Raw genomic sequence first — 13903 nt, forward strand, 5'->3', positions numbered from 1 at the left:
TATTAAAAATTTTATTTCAGTTAACGTTTATTTTATTTCAAGTAACATACATGTTTTTTTATGGTTTTAGTTTTACTATAATAATCCTGGTGAGTTAAAAGGTAAGCAGGAGTAAGCAGAGTAAAGAAGAGGTCAAAAGTGAGAGAAATTACCTGTCTTGTCACAGAGGAGCAGCAAGAGATGGACAGAATAAGCAGCCAAACTGGAGACCACCAGCAACAGAATACTGTGAGAAACACACGCAAGGTTCCTCTATTGAGAAGTCCTTCATTTCTATTCTTGTGTAAAAATATAATTTTTTGCATGGCTCTGTTTATGTCATTGTAAGTGCCTTACTGGAACTGCATTTTTTGCTTAAAAATAACTGAGGGGCATATCAAAACAATTTTCTGTTGTAATCAATTATGCCACAAATGTTGTCAACACAGCTGAACTTGTATTGAATCGGGAACACTGTGTGCATGTACCTGAATCCAATGATGCCCGTATTTGCCATAGCATAGGAGAGACCCAGGATGCCACTACCCATGATGGCATTCATCAGGTTAAAGGCAGAAGACCAGAAGGATGCACCTCTAGCCTGAACACCCTGTGAGGAAGATAAACAGACCAGGAATTAGACATGACAGTAGAGCAAACTGAGACAAAATAGATCCTAGATGTTATGCAAGCCACAAAGCATGCAAAAAGAATGTCATTACAGTCTGCTTACACACCAAGTTACTGAAAGCACAAAGGGAAGTGAAATCTTTGCAAAGACAAAATAAAACTGCATAAGATCAGCATGTGATGAAGAGAAAATGATTAGAAAGCATGAGGCAGCAAATGACAATGCACATACTCTGTGTGCATGAGAGCACAGCTTTATGGTTTTACAGCAACATCAAATATAATTTGTAAATACTAGTACAGCACTGCGTGTAAAGTTACACTGGTTTAGACTAGATTTACTTTAATAATGTACATTAATTTACTTTGGCATGTCTAAAATGTATTTTCTTTTATGCCTCTGTAAAGCAATTTGTAAATACTGTTTTGTGTAGGCCTATACTTTGTAAATGCTGTGCTATACAAATCAACTTAGTCTTAGTCTTAGCAGAGAAGCAGTTTCTTAATGGAATTTTACATCATTTTAACAAAAACAATAAAAAATTAATGATAACAGGGTTAACACATAACCTGGAAACACAGCCTCAGTTCTTTTTAATATATAATTATGTCCAAAAAAATTTAATAATAGAATAAATAAATGCATAAAATATAATACATACATATGTAACATATTTCCGCCACATAAGGAAAAAAACTTTGTTCAGTCATAATTATGGCATGAGTCTCTATGACACGTCAATTTTGCTATCATAGTTATGACTTTTTATTTCATAATGTTGACTTTAGGTCATAATTAACTTTTATAATTATTAAATAATTACTATAATCATTTACCAATGCACGGTCCTGGGCGAAACATGAAATGTTTACATACATACATAAATACATAATACTAGATTATATAAAAAACATAGTAAACCTAGGTGTCAGATTTTCATTATTTAGTTATTATTTACAAATATGTTCACGTGGGACAAAAAGGACCATCATGACGATCATCATTTAATGACACTTGTTCTTCTTCTTACTTTTAATATTAAAGTTATCAGGATATACAGGCTGTGGTTTACCTGTGCCGCTAAGAGCGGTCTGCTCTCCTCTCCGATGGGCTCATACTCGCTCCCCGTCTGCACGCTGTAGTTTGCGCCGTTTTTCCACATGTTCCGCCGTTTAGTTTACTGTTCTGCACCAACCAGAACCCCGCTGCTCGCTAGCGGGGACGTCAATTCATGTACCCGGCTTTCATACCACCGGTTTCAGAGAGACTCAAGCAAACATAAACATCGCTATTCACGTGATTATAAAAGAAGGTCACATGTCCACTAATGTTACACGTCACAGACCAATCACGTCTGGCACAGCCGAAGTCTCGGTCGCTTAGAAATGACGTACTGTAAAAGCGTGTTCGTGTGGCTGCCGGCTGGAGAGGGTGATCTGTGACAGTTTATTTTGTTTTTATTATAAATCTAAAAGTTATGTTTTGAGTGTGTTGAATAACACGGTTTAAGCTCTGTGGCTAAACAATCTTGTAGTTTATTATCAAGTGTAGATAACAGTCTGCTGCTAAAAAATTTGCATTTATATAAATTTTGTGTATGAATTCACGAAAAGGTTGTAAATTCTTATTTTTGTCTCATTAGACACTTGTACAGGGCATGACTTTATCTCTCTCTCTTTGACCAACAGATCTGGCAGACTTTTGTTCCTGTTGCAGAAACATCACAGTTGTATCTCTCTGTCTCAGATTTTAAACCAATTTGCAAGAATTTATCTCCAGTGCTCCTCTGTTGTCCGTTCTCAGAAAGCCATGACTGACCAACCACAGACTGATTTGGGGCTCTACAAGCCCCCTCAGACAGTCCGGGGCATGACAGAACTGGACCGAGCAGCTTTCAGTCAGACAGTCAGTGTTCCTGCCATACGAATACCAACCAGTGTTCTCAACAAAGTGGTGAAGAGTTTGAAGAAAGTGGCACTACAGAGGCCAGGACTCAAACGGGTTGTCGAGGAACACAATGAAGATGGAAATAAAGACAGTAGTAAAGGAGAACATCGGCTGCTGCTTTTGGACCCAAACAGCATTACGTCTGCAGATTCGTTTGGCAGTGAGGAGGCAGAAGCTCTGACAGCGTATGGGGTGCCTCAGGAGATCCAGAAGTACCAACTGAAACTCACCTATGAGAACCTTAAGAGTGAAGAGATACTGCGAGCTGTACTTCCTGAAGGACAGGATGTGACATCAGGATTTAGTAGAGTGGGCCACATCGCCCACATGAACCTGAGAGACCACCAGCTGCCCTACAGAAAACTAATTGGTGAGAAGAGATTATAAACAAATAAATCAACTTAAAGAGACACCCACTAATTGTCATCATTTACTCACCTTCATGTCGTTCCAAACCTGTATGCATGTTGCTCTTCAACTTATTTCAGTTAGTTGGCAAGGCAACATTTTTAATTTTCATTTAGTTCTTCATCCAATATTTACATTTTATTTTATTTCAGCTTTGTCAAGTAACAAAGTGTAGTGTGTAGTTTTAGGTTTAGTTAACAATAATATCCCTGGTTTGGAATGACATGAAGGTGACTAAATGATGACAGAGTTTTTATTATGAACTATCCCTTGATGTTTAAACCTTTTTATGGACTTTTGGTGTTTTGTTCCAGGTCAAGTAATCATAGATAAGAACCCTGGCGTTACTTGCGTGGTCAATAAGACCAACACCATTGATTCCACTTACAGGAACTTCCAAATGGAGGTTTTGGCAGGAGAGAGCAACATGGTGGCAAAAGTGAGTTCATCTTATAAATAAAGTCAGCATATTCACATACATCATTCTGTAATGTTCCTTTTTTTCCTCTCTCAGGTACGTGAGAATGGCGTATTGTACGAGTTTGATTTCTCTCTGGTGTACTGGAACCCTCGACTAAGCACAGAACACGAGCGCATCGTTTCCCTTCTTCAGCGCGGAGATACTGTAGTGGATGTTTTCGCCGGGGTCGGTCCATTCGCGATCCCAGCGGCCCATCGAGGCTGTGAGGTCCTCGCTAACGACTTGAACCCGGAGTCCTTCTGTTGGCTTCAGCACAATGCTAAACTCAACAAGGTTGACCGAAAAATAACATCATTTAACATGGATGGACGGGACTTCATCCGAGGACCTGTACGGGAGCGCCTGCCTGCTCTAATGAAGGGATCACAAAAGATTCATGTGGTGATGAACCTTCCCGCACTGGCTCTAGAGTTCCTTGATGCTTTCAGAGGTCTGCTGGGCCCAGAGCCAGACCAGAGTCTTTTCTGTCCGGATGACAACTTGCCACAGGTGCATTGCTACGGGTTCTCCAAGGAAGATGACGCTCAGAGGGATGTAGTGGAGCGGGCAGAGGTGAGTTTCAAGCTTTCCCTGCAAGGATGGTGTTCTGTGCACCTGGTGAGGAATGTGGCACCCAATAAGGAGATGATGTGTGTGAGTTTTACATTGCCGAGAGGGGTCCTGTACAGTACACACACTCAAGACAGAGGTAAGAGACTCTCACACTCACTAGTATCATTTGGCAGCAGTATTAAAACATGAAATAAAAACATACACACCATGCCGTAGTATTGATGGCAGGTCATTTCAGCTATGCTAAAATGTGTCTCTCTTTCTCCATAGATACAGGTGCATCTCAATAAATTAGAATGTCGTGGAAAAGTTCATTTATTTCAGTAAGGAGCCGTGTCCTAAGAAACAGAAGTGTGAGGATCTGACAGACTGAATACACTCTGTGGTTGTTAACTTGCCTGTTAATATGTTTTAGTTTTTTGTTCTTTTAATGTTTTGAATAAATTATCATTCCATGTGGGTGAATGCTGCGATCACTGAACCAAGACTGACACATATAATTTGTGTGTGTGTGTGTTTATTTAACTGAAGCAGCATTACAAAAATAACAAAACTGATCAAAAAAAATAAATATCTGTACACCTATTAAAGCTTATTTATGTCACTCTTCAACATAAACTCCAGGGTATTCTGAAGCTGGCCCTCTGAATGGGTCATATTCACAAGGAGTCCTTCACAGGAATCTTTCCCATGTGTCCGAACACTCACAGCCTCTCCCTTTACTTGTCAGTGAGTCTTTAGGAAGCCTGATGAACAGATGGAGTGGAAGTGGCTGTAGTTTCATAATATCATGAGGGGAAGAGGCCACTGAAAGCATCATGGATGGCACGATGGCATGCCAGTCCTGATGTATAACCACCAGCCTGATCCTGCGGAGACGCTGTGCGCACATAATTCAAATACCTGGACATGAGAGAAGATGATTAGTTATAATAGTGAATAGCTTAACAGAGGTTTCCAAACACACAATTTTGGCTTGAAGTATAATCTGGTTTATCCTCTAGAGGGAGCAGCTCTGTTGTTTTACATGCATGAGTCCATGGATTTCCCAACCACAACAAAAAATTTGTTTAATTTTCAAATTTATCAAACAAAAATGTCAGCTGTTCCTATAATTATATTTTTGAAAAATATAATGTTATATAACATTATTATTGTTCAAAAGTTTGGGATGGGTAAGACTTTTATGTTTTTGAAAAAATGTCTTGTGCTCAAAAATAAATTGTGAAATAATTTAATAATGTAAATTAACTGTTTTCTATTTTAATGTATTTTAAATTGTCATTTATTCCTTAGTTTTGTACTGCAAACCGTATATTTTATGAACCAAATATTTTTGTGCAAGCCACGATACATTTTTTGTCCAACATTTATTTGAAATAGAAATCTTTTGTAACATTATAAATGTCTTTACTGTCACTTTAAATCAATTTAATGCATTCTTGCTGATTAAAAGTATTAATTTACTTAAAAAATAAAATCTTACAGATCTTAAACTTGGTAGTAAATATTATAAAAACAAAACTACATCACATTTAAATATATAAGAACGTAATTGCTGTAGATAACTAAAATATCAATATTAATATGTAGCAATGCATAAAAAATGTCACTTCTTAATCCATACATTCTTCTCCAAATTGACAGCTGCCGGTTACCCACAAACCATCAGGACAAGCGTCAGAAACCTAATGCTTGTGAGAGGAACTCTTGAGATCTCACACCAGCCCAGCACCCCCAAAACTCTCCAGCAGCTGGAGTTCACAGCGGCCATTCATTATGAGAGAACTGAAAATTACATGTAAACTGATACTACAGTGAGAGGAGGAGAAAAATGGAAAGAGAGAGAGGGAAGGGGTGGAGAGCGATAGAGGGGGTCAGGTATCATCAGAAACACTTAAGCTCCTCTCAGCTTCACACACTTTCTAAACAAACAGAGATTACTGAAGCACTGGACCATGAGCTAATGCACACAGAATGCTGCTTCAGTTCTCCATCATTAATCCACAAACCACACTTATAAATCCCCAATGAATCACTGTTATCACTTTTTAATCCAGATTCAGAACGAAAAAAAGAAAGTGGAACAAAATAGTCTTTAAAACTAAAAATGGATTTGTTAGCAGTAAATAAAAGTGCATGACCTTCATAAATGGTCAAATGTAGTCAGACTAATTGCAAATTATAAGAGCCATTTTATCAAGTTGTATATTGTCAATTATTTTCCATAAATTGTAAGGCTTGAAAATATTTTTGTTTGGAACCAAATATTTTTTTTGTGGTTATGTGAAAATGAGTTTGGGGTCAATAAGATTTTTGAAAGAAGTTTCTTATGCTCACCAATTTTATTTGACCAAAAATACAGTATATATTGTCAAATATTATAATAGTTATAAATACATTTTAAAATAACTTTGTTTTAATATATTTTTTAATGTAATTTATTCATGTGATGGCACAGTTAAATTTTCAGCAATCATTACTCCAGTCTTCAGTGTCACATGATCCTTCAGAAATCATTCTAATATGCTGATTTTGTGCTTTCACAAAATAAGAAACATTTCTTCTTTTTTATCAATGTTGTGCTGATTAATAAGTAGAATAAGTAGAAATCTTTTGTAACAACAAATGGGACTCACAAACTAAAATATTACATTTTTGGTAATTATAAAAAAGTTCAAAATGTTAAAATAAATAAAAAAGTATATATATTTTTATATGAATGAAACTCTCAAACTGAAGAACGAATAAGAGAAGTCCTAAAGGAAGAAAAGATTTAAAAGAAAACTGGAAGGAAGTTTGAAAAGTGACTAATGTGAGGGTTTGGACTATGACTAAATTGTTTAGGAGGATATTAATTCAATTCAATTAAAGTTTATTTGTATAGCGCTTTTCACGATACAAATCGTTGCAAATTTTACAGCAAATTACGTTTTAGTTTGTTCGTTGAATTCCCATAATGCACCCTAGGGGTATGTTTTAAAAGTTCAGCTCTCTCTTGCTACCTCTTACACACAGAAATGGGGGCCATTTGCAAGCCAAATTTACTCTTGAAGCCAAGGCCAGAATCTTTGTTTTATGCTTGTTTGCATATGCAAATTTCAAATCTCAACTCTCAAAATGCAGTTTCCAAAAAAAAAAAAAACTTACAGACAGGGAGAGGTGGAGGGATGGATGGAAGTCACTTAATGAATTATCCTAATGAAATGTCTAATGAAAATGGGTGTGCTTAATATTTTTATTAAGTAGTAATTGTTTTACTAGGTTTTAAATGATTGCCTTAAACATGGCTATATTCACAGTACCTCTTGTTCTTTATTACCTAAATAAACAACAATCAACCAGATTTATGTAGAAAAACACAATAAAGCTACTGACCCTGTTCACACATGCTCCCTCTTCTGACCTGCTGATGGATTACTTCCTATCTAGCACAAGATGACTTCCTGTATGGCAAAGTGTGTTTCTATAGACAAAGTAGTCTAAACATTGGCACGGCGAAAGACAAGTCCTTGCCAATCGCTCTGACCTGAAGAAAATTATACTAAGAAACTCGTGAAAACTTTCCATTTAAAGGGGTGGTTGATTGCGATTTTTAACAAACGAAGCATTAACACATGATAACATTAACACCCCATAAACACAATCAAGCCTAGAAAAAACCCAGTCAACCACCCCTTTAACATAAAAAATAAAATAAAAAAATGATGCAACATAGAAGCATGTTCACTAGTAGTTTCAGTAGTTTCAGACTTTAGGACTCACTGTGCACAACACAAAAGAAATAAGAAGGAACAGAAGTAAAAAAATAAAAATAAACCACTGCAAGTTGTCAAACTATTTGGAATTTTACACTACCGTTCAAAAGTTAGGGATCAGTAAGGTTTTTTTTTTTAAAGAAATTAACTGAAATAAACTTTCAACAAGGATGCATTAAATTGATAAAAAATGAAAATAGAGACATTTATAATATTACAAAAGATTTCTATTTGAAATCAATTTTCTTTTGAACTTTCTATTTATCAAATAATCTTTAAAAAAAAGGTATCATGGTTTCCAAAAAATTATTAAACAGCATTTTTTTTTTAAATTGAAAATAATAAATGTTTCTTGAGCACCAAATCAGCTTACTGAATGATTTCTGAAGGATCGTGTGACACTGAAGACTGGAGTAATGGCTGCTGACAATACAGCGTTGCTAACACAGAAATAAATTACATTTTTAAATATATTAAAAAAGTTATTTTAAACAGTTATTTTAAACTATTTTTACTTTTTTTGATCTAATAAATTCATTAGAGACTTCTTTTAAAAACATAAAAAAATCTTAATGAACCCAAACTTTAGAATGGAATTCAATGTAACTTGGATTATTTCAAAACTTTAACAAAACCTAATATAAACACAGACTCGCATGCAAGTCGTATCCTGTCCAATACCAAATGCCTCTTAAACTAATTACCTTATCCAAATCTCTGCAGACACGTCTCCAAACTCACCAAAGACATCACTCAAGACTGACTGAATGTGTGTGTGTGTGTGTGTCCTGAGAGGGTTTGATGGGAAGATTACTGATCCATCAAGGGAGACTTGTATAGGCAAAATTTGAAATATATTTAAATGCAACATTGTAAGAGTAGAAGAGCATATTAAGGCATAGTTATCTCCTAAAAAAAAACGCTATTCATACAACACACACACACATTACACAGAGATGCAGCTGACTGCACTTGAAAACATTGTGTGTGGAGGAAAGAAAACTTCAACCCAATCACCTCCTTTCAAGACACACACACACACACAGCTGTCTTTAATAAAATGCCCCACCCAATCTGTATTTATACAGGTACAGAACAGGGACGGACACAGAGGACGGGGTTCGCCTCGGGGGTGAGGTGTACAACACACACACATTACACAGAGATGCAGCTGACTGCACTTGAAAACATTGTGTGTGGAGGAAAGAAAACTTCCAACCCAATCACCTCCTTTCAAGACACACACACACACACAGCTGTCTTTAATAAAATGCCCCACCCAATCTGTATTTATACAGGTACAGAACAGGGACGGACACAGAGGACGGGGTTCGCCTCGGGGGTGAGGTGGAAGTGAATACATACATGACCCTCCAAAAACACAAACCAGTCCAACATAAATCTCCACTAACTCACTGTCAAAACACACTAAGACAAATAGCAAAAAAACAATCCGTCTCTCTGTCAACTTCACACACACAAACACTCAGAGACTCGTCCGCTCTCGACTTCAAAAGACTGAAGCTGGAAAGAAAAAAAAGATTTCAGAACGACAGAGAAAAAGAAACAAAGAGAGAGTGATCCACCCTATCTTCTCTTTTCATAACCCTCACACTTTTTCTTCTCCTGTCCTCTGCTTTTCAGCCCAAACCACATCACAATATCCTCTGCTGAAGATTCCAGTGTGTATCTATCTATCTACCTGTGTGTGTGCGGGTTCAATACAAGTTAAGCTCTGTCAACCGCATCTGTGACAGAAACACACTTACAGTGGAAGTCTATGAGCCAATACTTGCATTTTTGCTCCATTGACTTCAACTGCAAGTGTATAACTTAGGGTTAAGCTTAATTTTAATTTAAAGGTGAACATTCTGTCAACAAATGTTTCATTTTTGGGTAAACTATCCCTTTAATACTATAGTCATCAGTAGCCTAATAAAAGCTGTTTTATTTGACATGAAGCGAGTTGTCTCATGGGTGCAGACATGTTGAAATTATTATAGAGGTAAGATATAGTAAACAGCATTGGCAGAATAAAGATCATTGCATTAACGAGAGGCCCTTATATATACTAATACAGCTTCAAAAACTGTGTGTGTTTGAGAAGAGTGAGAGTGTGTCTTACAGAGAAAGTCAAACTTAAGTGAAGCGTGAAACTGCAAGCATAGCAAAAATGTCTGCAGACTTCCTGTTTACCCTGGGAGCAGGGCACCATGGGAGATGTGGTTTATTTGTTTGAATAAGAGGTCATTTATCTCTGTCAAACACACACTCTCACTGGCAGAAAGGGAAACGAGAAGGTACAAAAAGTAAACAATATCCCTATGTATGAATAAAAATAATAATAATAATAATTTGATTTAATTAAATGTAGTCTGTTCCTTGATGCCCATCAATTAACTGGCATACTGATAATATAATATAATATAATATAATATAATAGGTAATACAGTAATGCGTTAGTTAAGATGAACAAACAATAAGCTATGTATTTTTAGTTTTTATTTGTGGGTTAATAAAAAAATAAAGGTAACTTGTTGCTTATTAGCATGCATATTACTAGCATACTGGCTGTTTATTAGTACTTATAAAGCACATATTAATGCCTTATTTTGCATGACCATATTTTAGATCCCTTAATCCTACCCCATACCTAAACTTAACAACTACCATACAACAGCAAATTAGAAGTTTATTGAGGCTAAAGTCATAGTTAATAGTTAGTTAATAGTGTGAATTGGTCCCCAAACTAAAGTCAGACAAAATAAAATTTTCCTTGTTAGTCCATGTTAACTAATAGAGTTGGGGTATTTGGACTCAGGACTTGGACTCGGACTTTGAGTGCAACTGTTAATAAACTTGGACTTGGGTGGACTCTGACATTTTGGATGCAGAAATTTTTCAGACGAATCCACGTCATGTGTAACATAAAAAAAAATAAGTGACAAATAAAATTAATATGAAATACATTAATAAACGTCTCCCGCTCAAACTCAATTCGTTAAAAACTAGGACTGGACTTGGACTCAACAAGGTAGACTTGGACCCAACACTAATGTAGTTAACTAATGTCAACCAATGAAACCTTATTGTAAAGTGTTACATAATATAATATAATTCACATTAGCAAAATGCAAGAGATTGTTACCCTAATCGGCCCAACTGATCCAGTTCTGGAATGGGCGGCCCGTATGTGTCAATGCACAGAGGCTGATAGACGTACAACACCTCCTCCACACGAGAAACAGAAGCCAAAGACACAGTCTGACCCTGAAGGAAAGAGACAGAGAGAAAGATGCATTTTTGCACTGTTTTGGCAATACAAACGCACATTTTTTTGTCATGGTCACTACTAAACAAAAATTTAGATAAGATTTAGATAGATAGACTGCCCAACTGCTTCAAACCCTGCCCGTAAACACGGACAATGATTGACAGGCAGAGATAATTTCTGATTGGTTAAGTGTTCTTACTGGCTAAAAAGCCATGGACACTTGTTTTACAAAGTCTATGGCTGTCACAGAAACCAGTGTGATTTCTGAGGACAACCATTTAGAAAGTTGGTACATTTTAAACATAATATTAAAAAAATGCTTAGAGCACCTAAAAATGTTACATTGAAAATATTATTTTCATTTAATTTTCTTTAAGTAATAATTTAATTTTACACTTTATTTTATTTAACACATTTTGAGGTGATATTATTTAACACACACTCATTGAGTTTAAAATGGAACCGTTGATGCAGATGACCTCATTTAAACAACACTAACAGACATTCTGTCTGAGATGAAGTCACACACACACACACAAATGCATGAATGCCAACAAACATCCCTCTATGGATCCAGATCCAAGCAGGGGATCTATAGATGTATGACAACATCACTCACTGCCAAAACACACACACACAAAGGCAACACACACAAGGGAGACTGAACTTGCTGAAGACAGACAGAAACCACAGCATGGAGAGAGTGTGAGAGTGTGTGTGAGAGTGTGTGTGTGTGTTTGTGTGGAGAGAGGGAATTTCCATGGGAGAGCTTCTCGTTACTTTGGTTTGAAAGTACTGCATGCATTTAAACAGCAAAATAATGTAAAACATTGTAAAATAATGCCACACAAATCAGGGAGAGAAAAAGAGAGAAAACAACAGCAATACAAGGAACCAGAGCGTGAAAAAGAGCACTAGTGAGGGAAGTTTTATGATCTGTTAATTGGCTGTGCAATTAAACATTCCTGAGTGTGAGCACCCTAAATGCGCAGTCAAGGACCTAGACACTAGAAAATGGTTGGTTAATTTGGCAAAATTATATTAAGCATAATTTATAATTAATATGAATATATACACAATCATTCAAAAGTTTGAGGTCAGTAAGATATTTTTTTAAAAGGAAATTCTTATTTTTATTCAGCAATGACACATTAAATTGATCAAAAGTGACAGTAAAGACATTCATAATATTACAAAAAAAAATTTATATTTCAAAAAAATTCTGTTCTATCGAACTTCCTATGCATCAAAGCATCCTGAAAAAAATGTATCATGGTTTCCACAAAAATATTACACAGAACAACTGTTTCCAACATTTAGTAATAATATGAAATGTTTCTTGAGCATCAAATCAGCATATTAAAAACAGTTATTTTACATTTTAATAATCTGCATTTTACTGTATTTTAATCTAATAAATGCATAAGATAATTCTTTTAAAAAATACTTTAAAAATCTTACTGACCCCAAACCTTTGGACAACAGTATATATTTTAAAATAATTTAGAAAAAAAAGTGGCTTGAGACCTATATCTTTCTTGCAATTCAATTCAAAACTTGTACTGTTGCAATGCATTTCTTCAATAAAGTTACTGGCCAGCTAGCCATTTTATTTATTCACTGAAAACAATTTTTCCTCACAATGACACCAGCAAACAACACACACACACTTGCAAGTTCACAAAAGCAGATGCAGCACTCCAATTCTACAAATTGAACACTTAAACTTTCTACATACACTCCAAATGTTTGTGGTTAATAATGAATTCAAAATAACAAACACAAATGATCTTGTCCGCCCAATCTGATCAGTCCCAAACACAATTTGTCTAGAGATTTTCATGTCAAAACATAGAAGCCATCCCATCATAGATTACCCTGTCAACAGCCTAATACCAGTGGAAAACTCTTCAGAACTCCAGTACACACACACTCCATTGTAAACCACTACCGCATCTTTACCAACTCAAAAATGAACATCTGAGCTCAACATTTATTTGAGGTGTTGTATGTATGTGTGTGTGTGTGTAGAGAAATGCTGCTGATTCTGAGCATGCTGAGTGACTATAGATACATATTCACTCCCCAGCGCCCTTAAAACAGAGCTGCCGGCTCAATCCATCTTCATTACTGTGCGGGGGTAGAGAGGGAAGGAAATCCCTGAGCTGAAACAACCGTCCGGTTGTCTGAGAAGGCTGTGTTTCCAAAACTGTTATGTAAATCATAAAAAGTTTCTTGCACCAAAAAGAGTCATAATTTAGTTTCACTGACCATAATTTAATAGCATAAAACTAGGCTGTTTTTGCTACTGTACCTTTAAGAGTTTATGTAAATGATTATTATGATTAGCTATTCTCCTTGTACCAGTGTAGTACACACTGTCAGTCACCAGAGCAGACCAAGTTGACCATAGACTTTAAAGCTTATTCTGCGAAGAACCACCCATTTAGACATTAAGAGCCGTAAGATTGAAATTTAAAATAACTTTCTGATGTAACATTTCGAGTGAGTAACATAAAATCAGATATAACTCTATATATAACTATACAGGTGCGCCCAAGAATATCTTAAGTACAAACTACAAAGTTCCTCAGTCAAATCTCTAAACATCTTTAAAGGGGTCATATCTGATGCGATTTCAAGCTTTCCTTTCTCTTTGGAGTGTTACAAGCTGTTCTTGAATAGATAAGATCCCTAAAGTTGCAAAGACTAAAGTCTCAAACCCAAAGAAACATTCTTTATAAAAGTTAAGACTGGTCCACGTCCTCCTAAAACACCTCGTTCAAACACGCCCCCACATGTCTACTTCACGATGTGGGAAGATTTGCATAACGCCGCCCAAATGTTCACGCAAAGAAAGAAGGCATAACTTT

At 36.0% G+C, this 13903-nt stretch overlaps 3 protein-coding genes across 7 annotated transcripts in view; 1 reads left to right on the top strand and 2 right to left on the bottom strand.

Annotated features, from left to right (window-relative positions):
* Positions 1 to 1913, bottom strand: part of LOC107757131 (probable sodium-coupled neutral amino acid transporter 6) — an 11205-nt gene extending 9292 nt beyond the window's left edge. Inside the window, exons 1-3 of the mRNA XM_016574521.1 lie at positions 1683 to 1913; positions 468 to 589; positions 153 to 226 (exon numbers count right to left, since the gene is read on the bottom strand). Coding sequence (XP_016430007.1) covers positions 153 to 226; positions 468 to 589; positions 1683 to 1772 — 286 coding nt within the window. The 5' untranslated portion in view covers positions 1773 to 1913. The remainder of the gene's footprint in view (positions 1 to 152; positions 227 to 467; positions 590 to 1682) is intronic.
* Positions 1914 to 1955: 42 nt separating this feature from the next.
* LOC107757133 (tRNA (guanine(37)-N1)-methyltransferase) lies at positions 1956 to 6183 on the top strand. 5 transcript variants are annotated; one of them, XM_016574525.1, is made up of 5 exons: positions 1956 to 2041; positions 2299 to 2927; positions 3280 to 3404; positions 3480 to 3998; positions 5646 to 6183. In XM_016574525.1, the coding sequence occupies exons 2-5, from the start codon at positions 2420 to 2422 to the stop codon at positions 5688 to 5690; spliced, it is 1197 nt and encodes a 398-aa protein (XP_016430011.1). In that variant the 5' UTR covers positions 1956 to 2041; positions 2299 to 2419; the 3' UTR covers positions 5691 to 6183. The 5 variants fall into 5 exon arrangements, with proteins under 5 accessions (XP_016430011.1, XP_016430012.1, XP_016430010.1 ...); XM_016574526.1 differs by lacking the exon at positions 5646 to 6183 and adding an exon at positions 4729 to 4792; XM_016574524.1 differs by lacking the exon at positions 5646 to 6183 and adding an exon at positions 4729 to 4793 and having other exon boundaries at positions 1957 to 2041; positions 3480 to 4134.
* Positions 4321 to 13903, bottom strand: part of LOC107757134 (CDK-activating kinase assembly factor MAT1-like) — a 46485-nt gene continuing 36902 nt past the window's right edge. Inside the window, exons 7-8 of the mRNA XM_016574527.1 lie at positions 10905 to 11026; positions 4321 to 4901 (exon numbers count right to left, since the gene is read on the bottom strand). Coding sequence (XP_016430013.1) covers positions 4787 to 4901; positions 10905 to 11026 — 237 coding nt within the window. The 3' untranslated portion in view covers positions 4321 to 4786. The remainder of the gene's footprint in view (positions 4902 to 10904; positions 11027 to 13903) is intronic.

This window comes from Sinocyclocheilus rhinocerous, unplaced genomic scaffold, assembly GCF_001515625.1.
Source record: "Sinocyclocheilus rhinocerous isolate Xijiao unplaced genomic scaffold, SAMN03320098_v1.1 scaffold503, whole genome shotgun sequence".
Taxonomy (NCBI): Eukaryota; Metazoa; Chordata; class Actinopteri; order Cypriniformes; family Cyprinidae; genus Sinocyclocheilus; species Sinocyclocheilus rhinocerous.

Bases quoted from the DNA above. Each gene is read 5' to 3' on its own strand.
- LOC107757133 (XM_016574522.1), top strand. From the start codon at position 2,420: ATGACTGACCAACCACAGACTGATTTGGGGCTCTACAAGCCCCCTCAG. The intron at 2,928-3,279 runs GTGAGAAGAGAT...GTTTTGTTCCAG, and splicing joins GCCCTACAGAAAACTAATTG to GTCAAGTAATCATAGATAAG. The intron at 3,405-3,479 runs GTGAGTTCATCT...TTCCTCTCTCAG, and splicing joins AGAGCAACATGGTGGCAAAA to GTACGTGAGAATGGCGTATT.